At 48.3% G+C, this 13,782-nt stretch overlaps 1 protein-coding gene across 4 annotated transcripts in view; it reads left to right on the top strand.

Moving 5' to 3' along the window:
* The window catches only part of MICAL3 (microtubule associated monooxygenase, calponin and LIM domain containing 3), a 191,721-nt gene extending 178,197 nt beyond the window's left edge, over positions 1-13,524 (top strand). For 3 of the 4 annotated variants that reach the window (XM_077169549.1, XM_077169550.1, XM_077169548.1), the window contains 4 exons: positions 7,308-7,373; positions 9,836-9,935; positions 10,059-10,132; positions 10,311-13,524. In XM_077169549.1, coding sequence (XP_077025664.1) covers positions 7,308-7,373; positions 9,836-9,935; positions 10,059-10,132; positions 10,311-10,495 — 425 coding nt within the window. In that variant the 3' untranslated portion in view covers positions 10,496-13,524. The remainder of the gene's footprint in view (positions 1-7,307; positions 7,374-9,835; positions 9,936-10,058; positions 10,133-10,310) is intronic. The other variant, XM_077169551.1, reaches the window with a different exon arrangement.
* Positions 13,525-13,782: the final 258 nt, after the last annotated feature.

Genomic DNA, 13,782 nt, shown 5'->3' on the forward strand with positions numbered 1-13,782 from the left:
TTTTGTCAGCCCATTAAGATTTTTATGTAAAATGTGGACTTCTTTTGTGGGTTCTGCTCTCCACATATAGGCTTCCAGTGTCCTACTAATGAAGCATGAAAGAAACATTCCATTCCAAAGGGAAGTACATAAAATACCCCAGGTAAAGAGCTAGGGACTCGGGTCCTGTTTCACTGAGCCCCAAGAGGCAGTCTTGGATGCCAGAATTATGTCCTTTTTCAGTTTCTACACATATTTCATTGTTGGGGTACTTCATAATATATAATATTTGAAAAAAAAGTACTTTTTTGAAATTTGGAACCTGAAATGTGGAGCCTGTTTGCCTCTCTACTCTCGACACCCCAAAAGACTGAAGCCCCATTGCTGGACAGCAGGACTAGTCTTATTTCTCATCTGGCAGAGATGAAGCTCCTGGCGGTACTTGGAGTATCAGGAAGTCCGTATCCTGCCCTGAGGAGGCCAAACTCCCGAAATCTGTCTGGTACTCTGCATGGTGAACCATATTGCCTCAACTAACTATTTAAAGCCTCCAGATCTGTGTTAAAAGTCTCTTTGAGTCACAGACTATAGATTTCCCTTGCTGTGTAGCTGTACCTTGTGATATCAGATATAACCATTAAGGAGAATCCAGAATGACTTTTGGGCAAGTAATCACACTCCCTTTTGCTGCTCTTCCTTCCTCTGGGACATTAAACAGGCTTATCTCATCCCAGTCCCCCAAGAGCAAATAGAAACCTTTAGAGAAAAGTTACATCTCTTTTTTTTTTTAATTCATGTTTTTTTATTTTTTTAAAAATATAACAACAAACGTAAACATTCTTATCATTCCATTCTACATATATAATCAGTAATTCACAATATCATCACATAGTTGCGTATTCATCATAATGATCATTTCTTAGAACATTTGCATCAATTCAGAAAAAGAAATAAAAAGACAACAGAAAAATAAAACGATAACAGAAAAAAAAATTATACATACCGTACCCCTTACCCCTCCCTTTCATTGATCACTAGCATTTCAATCTAAATTTATTTGAATGTTTGTTCCCCCTATTATTTATTTTTATTCCATATGTTCTACTCGTCTATTGACAAGGTAGATAAAAGGAGCATCAGACACAAGGTTTTCACAATCACACACATTGTGAAAGCTATATCATTATACAATCATCTTCAAGAAACATGGCTACTGGAACACAGCTCTACATTTTCAGGCAGTTCCCTCCAGCCTCTCCATTACATCTTGACTAACAAGGTGATATCTATTTAATGCGTAAGAATAACCTCCAGGATAACCTCTCGACTCTGTTTGGAATCTCTCAGCCATTGACACTTTATTTTGTCTCATTTTGCTCTTGCCTGTTATGGTCGAGAAGGTTTTCTCAGTCCCTTGATGCTGAGTCTCAGTCATTCCAGGATTTCTGTCCCACATTGCCAGGAAGGTCCACACCCCTGGGAGTCATGTCCCATGTAGACAGGGGGAGGGCAGTTAGTTGTTGTGTTGGCTGGAGAGACCACATCTGAGCAACAAAAGAGGTTCTCTTGGGTGTGACTCTTAGGCCTAATTTTAAGTAGGCTTGACCAATCCTTTGTGGGGTTAAGTTTCATATAAACAAACCCCAAGATTGGGGGCTCAGCCTATTGCTTTGGTTGTCTCCACTGCTTGTGAGAATATCAAGAATTCAACTTGGGGAAGTTGAATTTTCCCCCGTTCTCACCATTCCCCAAAGGGGACTTTGCAAATATGAAAATTTACATCTCTTAAGAATAATTTTAGATTTTTTTTTAAAACATGCACCTAATTTCTAGTTTCGAATGTCCTTACCTTTTGATTTCTGTTTCTCAAAAGTGAAATTAAGGGTGGGCCACAGTGGCTCAGCAGGTTGAATTCTCGCTTGCCATGCCAGAGACCCGGGTTCGATTCCCAGTATCTGCCCATGTAATAAAAAAAAAAGAAAGAAAGTGAAACTGAAAGCACATGAATGGATGGCAGAGTGCACAGGTGGTTCAGTGGGTTGAATGCACCGCAAAAAAGCATATCATTGGCTTAGGAATGTCTCATAAAAGATTGGAAAGGGATCTTTCATTTCATTGTTGCTGATGAGTCAGGGTGGGAGGCACAGAGAGGCCCACACCCCAGGCCTCCTACTCTCCCTATCTGGAATGATGGTGTCTGCAGCTCCCTCTTCTGTGTGCTTCCCTTCAGATGATATAATCAGATTCGGACTTGTCTGCACAGTCTAAGCAATAGCCTTGTGCTGTTTTTGCTTAGGAACTTGGAAATCCTTGAGATTCCACTAACCTTCCTCGGTGTTTGTATATGTTTTGGGTCTCAATTCTTGCATACATCTCCCCCCAGTCTAGAGATGCATTCTGCATTGAGCTTTTATTGCATAGGGATCTCCTCAGCCCCGTCTCATGCATGTAGACTGAGCCTTCCAAACTACAAACCTTCTTCCCTGTCATGCCTGCTCACTACTCTGCAGTGTTGCAAACAGGCTGCCTTGAGTCTGCATTAGGGCCACCACAGTACTTGCCACCCTGTCCGGGTTTGGGGGGGTGGGCCGTTCAGCCTGGCAGTGCCAGGGGTTACAGCACTGGTATAAAAATAGACTTCTCGGATTAGGGAATTAGAATAGTCAGGTACAATCTTAGTCCATAGAACATTTGATCATTCTGTGCTGGCTTCAGACTACATAGCCTAGACAGCACAGAAAATAAAATAAAATGAAGCCCCATTCCTGATACCTTTACCACTAAGAACTTCTCCCAACCCTGGGCATACTGTTCTCTGCAAGTCTGAACTGGTAGACTGAGCATGGTTGTGATGTGAAATGCCCCTGGAGTGCTTCTTTCTTAGGGAAAGGTGAGCAAACAAGCTGGTAAGGAACTTTAGCATTGACTGGTAAAAAAAAAATATATATATATATACTGGGCCAATGATCGATGAATGTAGTGGTGTCACTGCCAGGTTCAGGAATGAGAAGTGAGAACCCACCCTGGGCAGGATGTGAGGGCTGGTTTTGCCAGAGAAATGTGGAGCCTTGAAATGGGGCACAGGATGCGAGCCTGTCTCTGTACCCTTTGACACCTTGATGTGATGAAAATCAAACCAAAAAAAAACCTTTCTGCATACTGGGATTTCCTAATGTACAGCTGAAAAGGAAGTGGTCTAACCCTAGGCTATTTTACGGAAGATTTTTGTGCATAACATAAACAAGCTGCTGTGTATATAAAAGGGAAGGGATGAGGGGCAATTTCCAGCTTAGAAAAGGATAGTGTTCTGTGATGTCTGAGAAACATGGGGAAATGTGGCATTCCAGGCTGGAACTTCGGGATCTGATGTCTGCCAGCAGGCCCCTCCCCCTGGGCCCCAGGCACTGGCTGTGGAGCTTCCTCCCACATTCAGCCTCTGGGGATGGCTCCTTGGTGCATCCAAGGGGAGCTGGGAGCCAGTATAATGTAAATGTGGGTTCTGAGGGAAGGCCGATCCCCAGGGTTGCTCGTCACCTCCAGACCAACTCCTTGGTTGTCTTCTTTCTTTTTGTTCAGGAATCCTTGAGACTGGCCTGCCCACTTGTTTTTCCATAGCAGCTGCCCTCATCTTTTGCTTCTAACCAGAAATTCTCTCCCACATAGGCCCTTACGGAATGTGGGGCTCCTGAGTGGTAGCACAGCCCCTGATATGCAGGAGGTGCTCAGGAAGTGCTTCTTGTATAAGTGATTAGCCTCTCAAGTAGTCCTTTTTAAAATAAGCTCATGATCCTCATGAGATACATAGAATGGTTTTTATGTCAGCACCTGTAGACATATGTAGAAGCCTGTGGGTTAGATGCAACCAGCAGAATTCAGTGATTGATTTGGAAGTACAGAATCTCAAACCAACTTCACCACAGCCCCTGTTGTCCCTGATGTTCGCCAGACTCTGAGTGGAGACCAGCCCTGGTCTGAACCGTCCATGCTTTGTCATCACATCTTCACCTCTCCTCAAGAGAAAGACACTGCCCTTCTGTACCTTTCAGGCTCAGGGCTTCTAGGATTTGAATTCTAAAAGGACTAAAGTAGGGCTTATCTACATTCTAGATGAATACCCATGCTCATTATCTTGTGGGTGTTTTTTTTTCCCTCAGCTCTCCTGACATTTCATGCAGTGAGCTGATTTGAATGGGAGGGGAGGATACCATGTCTTGGGATGCAGTATCCCTTGAAAGGGAATGGAGGGAAGATGGAAATACAGAAGGAACAAATATAGAGAAGGGGGGTGTTGCAGTAGGATTGCTGGCACTCCTCTCACCCTAACAACCATCCTGCCGCATGTGGGGATCTGGGCCAGCTCTGGCCCTAAGAGGGCAGGCCCTGAAGGGAGGTGTCCAAGCAGTTCAAGGGCAATATGGTAGCACTAAGAGCACCACCACCAGAGGAGGTGAGGCCTGGGTGCAGGTCCTGGCTTCACATTATCCCTGGACAAGCTCCTCTTGTCTTGTCTGGGCCTCTGCGAGAGATTAGTAAGGAGGGAGTGGGAGGTGTGCCTCCCTCACTCTGAACCATCTTAAGGTTTTCCTCCAGCTCCCGTGAGTAATTACCACTTGGTAGGTTCACCATGTATCTTGCTGGCCTTGGAGAGGCCAACTCACAGCTCAGAGAAGAAAGACAAGGCCACCGCAACATCTGACTTCTTTGAGCCTCAAACCTCTCAAACTGTTAATGGGGGTAAGAATACCCACTCAGCTGGCCACTCAGGGCCTTTGCAAGGATCAAATGAAATAATATGTGAGGGCATTTTGAGACTCTAAAGCTCTGTCCTTGTTTATTTCGTGCAACACACTGGAGAATGATGGACAGTGGCTTATTATATGATGATGTTCTGCTCCTTTTTAAAACTCAGTGATTCGCATCACTGCCATAGAGGTCACGATGAGGGGGGCTAAGGGAGCACTGAAAGTGGTCCCATTTCCAGAGGAAAAGATTTAGTTTATTGCCAGGGTAAAGGTGAGCCAAGTAAGCTTGCAGAATGTTGAGAGAAGGAAGGGTAGTCTGCAAGGAGAGTTCAGACTTGCTAGTAAAAAACCTCCCACCAGGACCAAATTCTGGGGAAGCTCAGCAGTGAAGACAACAGAGATGAAAGTGGCGACTGTTAGAAGGAGACGGAAACCTGTTACCTTGCCATAGGCTTGGTGACATCTTAGTCCTGAGAACCAGACCAGTGGACCGAATCGTCTACTTCTCACATCTCCATAAAAGGCAAGGAAGTTATCAGCAGTATCTCTGTGCTTCCCTTGCTCATTTCAGATTCTAGCTGGGGCTGGAACTCCCCTTGTTTGACTGGTTTTTCTGCTTAATCTCCTCTTTTTAAAATTGTGTTTATATGTGTTTTCCTGACTATAAAAGCAGTAGGCATCCCTTAGGGAGATATTGGAGCCTAGTGGGAAGCCTGGAAAAAAAAAGTCATCTGCTCAGCCACCTTAGACCCTTTCAGTCTCCCTACTGCCTGTGGTGACAATGCCTTTTATTTTTAAAAAACATTTTCTTTACCTGATGTCCCCTTTTTCTAATTTCATTCCTAGTTTCTGTTTGAATGCACTATGCCTCATATTGTCCTTTGCATCAGAAATGGTATATAGGGATGTGGTCTACAAAAAAGGAGCTAAAAACTATATTTTGTACTGTGCAGAAAAAGAAACAGGTTTTTGTGTGTTTTTTTTTTTCAATCTATGCGGGTGCATATGTCTTTATTTAGGGTGTGCATTGGTTGTGTGTTGTGCCCGCTGTCCCTCGCTAACAGATGTGACACTATTCTAGCCTGGGTCATGGCCTGTTTACATGCATTCTCAGACCCTAGAAGTGGCACCTGGATGAAGGAGATTGGTCCAGGAGCTCTTAGAATCAGCACAGACACTGTACTTTGAAACAGAACAGACTGAATGTGGAAGACCAGCTGTCAGGCACAGCATGACTTTTAGGAAAAGAACCCTTTGCCCTTCTCCCAGCACATTGGCAGGTGACAGTCATGTCTATTTAAGGCATTGATATAGTCAATAATCAGCATCTCTTTCTTCTCTCTCTCTCTCTCTCTCTCTCTCTCACACACACACACACACACACACACACGCGCGCGCACATATACACACACTCTATCTCTAGCATTTCATCCAATATCAGATCTGCCCTGCACAAAGCACTGTGCCCGACACTGAAGAGTTTAAGGGGAGGCCTGAAGCCTGCAAAGCAGGGCAGCTCCACCAGTGGCCTGGTTTTTAGGCCCTTCCATTGACTAGATCAAGGTTATATCTTAGTCCTGGTCCAACCTTGTAGCTGCCTGCAGCCCCTGAGGCCCTGCTGCTCCCCTGGGCTCTGTTGTCTCCTGTGTGTGCTCCTGTGGTTCTGTGATGGTCCCTTGCTAAACTCTTCTCCCTCTTCTTTGAATTGCCATTGGGTCTCCCCAAGATCTTAGAAATGTCTCTCTCCATGCTGTCTTCTCTTGGTTGCCCCCAGCATCATTACTGTGAGTTTTTGGCATGTCCTGTCAGCTCTCTCCCTTTTGGTCTCTCAGTCCAAAGTGTGATACCTCCCCCAGCTATAGCACTGGGTCCCTCCACAGAGATGGAAAGGCCAGAGGAGGAGGGGGCGATTCGCCCTCCCTGGGCCCTACAGGAATAGCCACACGCACTGGTAGAAGTCTCTGGGTGGATATGTTTCCCCCATGGGTCCTGGCAAAGGATTTCCAGCATTGCAGTTGTCAGGCTCCTTGAGGCTAACCGCAAGATCAGGGGTTGCCTCCACGGACTCCAAATTCTTGAGGGCCTGGCAGCCAGGTGGGAGCAGCCCCCTCCTTGCCCCTTCAGCTTCCCCAGTGTTGGTTTTACCTCGAGCCCATGTCCTGGGGCTTTGGGCATATTTGAGGAGGGAGCCCTACACCCAAGCCCCCATGGGGGGAATTCAGATACCACAGCCTCTCCTACCCACCCCCCAGCCCAGGAACTGCCTCAATGGTGAAGAGAATATGTTTATATTCTCTGGGGGAATCTTCCAACCCTCTTTTAAAGCCCCACTCCCACTGAAAAAAAAGGACTTAATTCATTTGTAGACTTTGTTTCCCCTGTTTCTGCTTCTCCATTTCTTGTATTTTTTTTTCTTTTCCTCCTGTTGTTCCTTTCTCACTTTTTATGCTTTTTGTCCTCTGCTTGTTTTTTATTTCACCTTCTCCCTGTCCCTCTCTACTTCCAAATTCCTTTTCCTTCTCTCCCTCTTCCTGTTTTGTCTTTCTCCGTCTCCTCCTCCTCTTCCTTGTTTGGTCCTTTTTGAAGTTGAGCCCAGTGGCGGGACTCCACGGCGTAGACCTCTCTCCTTCTGCCCCTGCTGTGTCCATGAAGGTAACGTAACCCTCCCACCCCCATCCCCACTGCTCTGCAGGGGTTGTAGCAACATGAATCAACCAGGGACCCAGACCCCAACTCTTGTTCTCTTTCCCTGAGAGCCCTGTTACAAACTCCCATGAGTATGCGGCAGTTTCTTACAAGGTACAGTATCCCTTTGACTGAGTGGGAGGATGGGCACAGAGTGAAGCCAGAGGGCATCCGGGTACAGGCCTCCTGAGGCTGCAACAGAACTTCGTATGTTACTGCCCCACTGTTCATGGTTGGGGCCCTGCTGTATCCAGTCCACCAGACAGAGGGGTCAGGGGCATGGGTGAGGACCCTCCCACCCATGTGGCAGCGATTTGTGGCAGCAGAGTCGAGGAATACTGTCCCTGCAAAGACCCGTCCACCTGATCCCCCGTGTTCTTTCACAGGGTAGCCACTGAGAGCAGACTCCCTGGTGTGTCTTGCTGAGTGTGGTTTTTTTTTTCAGTTTGTCTGACTTGAAGTCTGTTGTGGTGATGAAACTGTCATTGAAAGGCATGAGGGAAGGGGTGTGTGGTTGTTACTAACCCTTGCTAACGTCTTGCCCTGCTCTCCATGCCTCTCACATGTGACCTCCCCCGCCCCATCCCCTGCTCATCGGCTGTGAATTGTCTCCACCATAGCTCATGAGTGGTGTTCGAGTGTCTCCAATAGGGTTTTGTGTCTTCATTCGTGGGGAGGAGAGGGAGACTTTCGGGTACATTGGCAGCTCACTGTGGGGGGCAGCTTGCATGCCAGAGGGCTCCATCTTCCATGGCCATGTGGGCACACTGTGCAGAGACGAGGAAGGAATGCGTGGAACTGGGCTGCAGGCTGGCTTAAAAGCCCGAGAGCCACAGCTATTGGGACGGGTAAAGAGGGCTCTGTTCTTGTCACACAGGTGCACACTCCACAGTTGCAGGCCCTACAGGCCAGAAGGGGGCTGTCATCCTTCAGCGCAGGGCATGACAGCAGGGGCGTACCCAGAGGCAAGGCTGCATGTGGCCAGGGCGAGGCGTACACCGACCTCTGCTGTGTGAAGTCAGTCCATCCCGGCAGGCCTCTCCAGAGGGCTGCCCCGGCACGGAGGCTAACTGGTTAAAGCGTCATGTGTTTAGAGCAAGCCCTGCCGAGGATTTGTCCTTGAATAGTGTGTAAGGAAGTTGTGTGGGAAGAAAAAGCAGACAGCAAGTGCCGCAGAACTTGCTCCTCAAGTCTTCCTGTCCATGCACACATCCCATGCACTTCTGGGTTTGGCCCTCATTGGGATAGAATGTCCAAATAGGTGCTTTTAAAATGGAAGGAATTTTAGAAGATTTTCTAGTCCTAAGCCCCCATGGACACCCTGAAATTCTATATAAAATTGCATGGTATGTACACATAGGCATTTTTCTAGGGAGAGTGTCCTGAACTTTTATCAGACTCAGAAGGGTTTGAGATCCCAAATATATTAGAGAACCACTGAAGTGGGCCATCTTTTGCCTTTAAGTAGGACCATGCTGTAGGTGTGAGCTGCTTGGGGCTCCAAGGAAGAGTTTGTCTCCTCTATGGGTGGTCTACTTCACTGGAAGGTTCTTCCTTCCATCCTCCAGCTGCAGTTGAGCGCAGTGGAGCCTGGCAGCTGCTGCAGGATATGTAAATGAGAGTCGTGGATTGGTGCTAGAGTTTTGGAGATGGTGGCCAGCACCAGCTCTAGAAACCATTGTTGGGATTGGATCAGAGCAGGGAACCTTATTTTAGTCTCTAGCCTGGTGAGAAATCTGAAAGACACCCCAGGGGGTATTGCCTATCTCATGTAGGATTCATTGGGAAAAAATCTGTCATGAAACCTGATAGCCCACAAGTTAAGAAAAGGTATCTTCCTTCTTGGCCAGTATATAAGAAATGAGGAGGCAATGATATTAGAGGCCCCAGAGAGGAGCTCGAAGCCCAGGAAAGAATCAAGTTAAACCAATGTAACTTCAAAAGGAGGGCAAGGTGTAATTTATAAACTCACTTTTGTCTCATTCATTTGGCTGACTTCCTCCAAGGAGACCTAGTCCATAGCAAGTACTCAAGAAATATTAAATCAATGGGAGAAAAAAAAAAAGGAAGGGGGAGCAGAGGCATCTTAAGACCAACCAATAGAAGACCACTGGGCAGGAGGTCAAGGGGTCTGGGTGTGGGGTGAACAATCCCCACTGGCCAGGGCTCCTGAGGGGTGAGGGCAGGGCCTGGGAATGACAAATGGGTCAAGTGGCTTCAATTAGACCCTGGGGCAAGTGTGATGCCAGAGGCCTGTCCTTCTCAGCCCTTCCCCCGCTGCTGTAGGCAAACTTTGGACCTGGCTTGGAAGTGTTCCGGTGGCATCCTGCTCAGTTCTCTTTGCACATTTGCCCCTGTGTGATGGCTCCTACTGGCCGGGGTGGACAGCAGATCCTTACCATAGGCTGATGTAGCCCCTCTTTCAGCAGGGATGGGCAAGAAGGATGACCCCAAGCTGATGCAGGAGTGGTTCAAGCTGGTTCAGGAGAAGAACGCTATGGTGCGCTACGAGTCGGAGCTGATGATCTTGTGAGTGGCCTTGGCTTGGGGCACCTGGCTGAGGGGGCCTGTCTTCCTCTATAACTTGGGGGCCTAAGGAGGCTTGGCCCCCAAATCACTGTGACTCTCTTTCTCCCCTCCCTGCAATGTCAGTGCCCGAGAGTTAGAACTCGAAGACCGGCAGAGCCGACTGCAGCAAGAGCTCCGGGAGCGAATGGCCGTGGAAGGTAGGGGTAGTGTGGGGAAAGGATGGCTGTGGAAGGTAGGGAGAGGGTGGGAGAGGATGGCCGTGAAAGTGAAGGTGGGGGGTTTGGTGGTAAGCAGATGGCTGTAGAAGATGAGGGGAGGGCTGGGGGCAACTGCCTCTCTGGCCCTTCTGACCTAATGTCTTTGGCCACTCCACAGACCACCTGAAGACTGAAGAGGAGCTGTCTGAGGAGAAGAAGATCCTGAATGAGATGCTGGAGGTGGTGGAACAGAGGGACTCTCTGGTGGCCCTACTAGAGGAGCAGCGGCTCCGAGAGAAAGAGGAGGACAAGGACCTGGAGGCTGCCATGCTCTCCAAGGGCTTCAGCCTAAACTGGTCCTGAGCCACCACCCACGCTCCGGCTGGTTGGTCCATTGGCACTGCCTGACCCGGGCTGGGTTCTGTTCGGCCAAGTCACGCAGACTCCAAGATCTGAGAAGGCCTGGCACTTCTGGGAGCGTGCACCCAAATGTCCACGTGCCTCTAAAAAAGTGGGTCAAGTCTCATGTGCTGTGGGGAACCCTGGTTGATGACAGTTAACAGGGTAACTCAGTCTCCTGGGAAGAGGCCCGTGTGGACTTCCCATCCCAAAGAGAGAGCAGCACGGTGCATTAACATAAGACGAAGCCCCACAAACCCATTGGGATGTGTGTGGCTGGGCCTTTCTTCCACGGTGTGTTTGAAGAGAGAATCTGCTTCCTCCTTATCAGAACCACAGCCACCAAGAGTGAGTCTCCAAGGAGCTGAAGGGTGGCCGACTTTTTCTTTCTTCCTCAAGCACCACCAAAGAAACGACAGAATCACCCCCATGAAAGCTAGGTGTGATTGGAGACCAAGAGGGTGTGACAGCCCAACAAGAGTGACACCAGCCTTGCAGTAGAAGCTCCTGGGTCCTTCACACTCCTGGAAGAAATGGGGGAGGGGGCTCCCAGCCTGCACCACACACTGGACTCCCCGTGGCCAACCGCCCCAGGCCTCTTGCCGGCAGTAGCCTGATGCCTATGGATTGCTGCATTTTACTTTTAATTCACAACCATTTTGACACTGGAAAATACTGACTCCGGGGGCTGGGGCGAAGCCTAAGTTTCAAGCCCCAGCTGGCAGACGGGCTGTCACTGCTAAGTGCTTCATGCCAGGGCAGGAGGCTGTTCTGTCTGTGGCATTTTTTCCTGTGTTTGCACATTGAAATGAAGCTGATGGCCTGGCAAGACTCTCAGTCACTTCGGACCCTTTTTGTCCATTAACTTATTTTTTTAATACTTGAAAAGAAGCTATTTCATTTTTATATCTTTACTAGAGACCCTGATCGCCAGGGCTCTGGATATAGGAGCAACTTGTATATCTCTGCCACTTCCCACGGTCTGATCTGATGGTGATGAGATGCCCAGGATGTATCTGTTTATTAGTGTCCTTCAGGGTATTACTGTGTAGTGGACATCAGGAAGCAGCTCGAGGTCCCTGGCTCACAGCTTTTCTGACTCCTGTCTACAGGGTTCCACCCTGCCCACTCTCCCAGCTTCCTATGCCCACCATGCCAGGCTTTTAGAATCAGAATCATCATTGAGGCTAAGCCAGAAGGCAAAGGTGCAACTCTTGTGTTTCCTTCTCGGGATCCCATCTTTTTCTGTTTTGGTGCCCATGACACATTTATTAAGAAAGTTTTGGGGACAGCCCTCTGCTGGATTGAGAGAGCTTATGGTGGGGGCTCCTTGGACTATGGAGAATCTCCTGGGGCTGGTCTCATAAATAGATGAGCTAATCTGGTCATCTTCTCCAGAGGGTGAAGGGAGGCTCACGTCCACCAGGACCTCCCTTGGGCAGGCAAGCCTCTGAATCCTAAAGGTGACAAGCACCAGGCAATCAACTCTCTATGCCAAACTCCATTCATTTTGCAAGGTTTAGCCAGAGCCTGGCTATGGACAGTTTATGGAGCCACTGATAGTCAAAGCAGGTGGCCACCGTTAAGCCATCAACAGAATTAGCACAGAGCAAGCCTGGGGAGGAGTCCCATCCAGGCCACACCAGTCCATGAGAGGTTCTGCAGCCAACTTGTGGGGTGGGGAAGCCCCAGGATGGAGAGAACAGAGGCTCTCCAGCAAGTCCAGGCATCCCAAAGGCAGGATCAATGAAGGGCTCCCCATGAGACCCCACTGCGCCCCAGTTTGTACATTCATTCTAAATGCAGAGGAATGAAGAACCCCATCTTACTCCTCACTTTGTCCAAAAGCTGCCATCTCTCTCCTGGGAAATCCAGGGGATGTGCTGCTAGCAGCCATCACAGGCTTTAACTTCTTCACAGCTTGTTTTCTGATGAGGCAAAGTCTCCGCATTTATTCTGTTTTCTTAAAAGGGAGGAGCAAAGGTGTTCTAGATTTCATCTTCAAATACCATCTTCCAATAAGATTGGACTGAGGATTGGACTAGGGACAGGATCTCTGCTGCCTGTGTGGACTTCTCCGTCTCCACCTTCAAATGCCACCGTGACTTGTCACTCTGGGAGTGCTGCCTCCATCCCATGTAGCTCCTCCCAGCCCCAGAGCAACAGAGCCATTCAAGGAGCTGCCCTTAAGGGATGTGGTAATAGTGATGTACTATAAGGGGCTAAGGTTGTAGGGACGCTGGACGTTACCCTCAGCCTGTGCTGCTGCCACCCAGTACTTGTCAACCTTGACACTGCTGCCTCCTTCCAAAGCACACACTACTTCCTGCAGTTTCTAAAAAGGGGGATGGAGACTTGGCAGAGGCTTCAGAAATCCATAAGCCTGAAGAAAGTTACCCAGCTCACCGTTCTCCACAGTGTTAGGACTTCAGGTCCTGGGGAGCACCTGTTTTTTTTAACACTCCCATTTTGTAACCACTAGTTTGTGGTTGGTTTTAGTACTGTGGCAATGTGCTGCATGAACCATTTTCCAGCTCTGGAAATGCATGCAGCTTCCTAACCAGGTTTTCTCCCCAAGAGCTTAAAAAAAAAGTTCCCTTGCAGGTGGGGAGCAGGTGCATATGTAGAGAGTGCCAGAGTTATTTTGAGTGAGCCCAAACACAAGGTATAAGACATGGGGGAGCCAGGCTGCGCATCTTTGGAGGGGAGGCAGCCCTCCACTCCTGAGATTGAGGGATGGATTGCCACCAGTCAGCTGGCCAGCAGCTCTGCATGGGATCCCAACCCTGCTGAGGTGATGTCTGTGGTACTTTTACCCCTAAGAGCCATCCTCAAGCCAATATGGACCAACAATGGTAATCTCTTCTTTATTCTGTCAATAGAGGAGAAACTTTTCACTGGGGCAGGAAGAGGACACAGTGAAGAAGAGAGCAATATCTGATCCACAGACGGGAATGGTCCACTTTATATGCAATAAAAGTTTTTAAAAGAAATACATTGTGAATTTCTTTGTCATTTTACTAGACTTGGCAGTGAGCCTGGGTGCATCTCCATAGCCCACTACCTGCCTTTTGCAGGTAAGTGGTGTTCACGAAAGCCACTGTACATCGAGCGCATGGGGGGCTGTGTACAAGGTTATTTAAAGGATACAACTGTTTTTTAAATTGTGTGTGCCCTTTTGTAGTCACTCATATTATCCTGGCTCAGCCATCAACTGCTGTCACCTGAGGAAATGCCTGCAGGTTCCCTGT

Source organism: Tamandua tetradactyla, chromosome 7 (genome assembly GCF_023851605.1).
Source record: "Tamandua tetradactyla isolate mTamTet1 chromosome 7, mTamTet1.pri, whole genome shotgun sequence".
Classification (NCBI taxonomy): domain Eukaryota; kingdom Metazoa; phylum Chordata; class Mammalia; order Pilosa; family Myrmecophagidae; genus Tamandua; species Tamandua tetradactyla.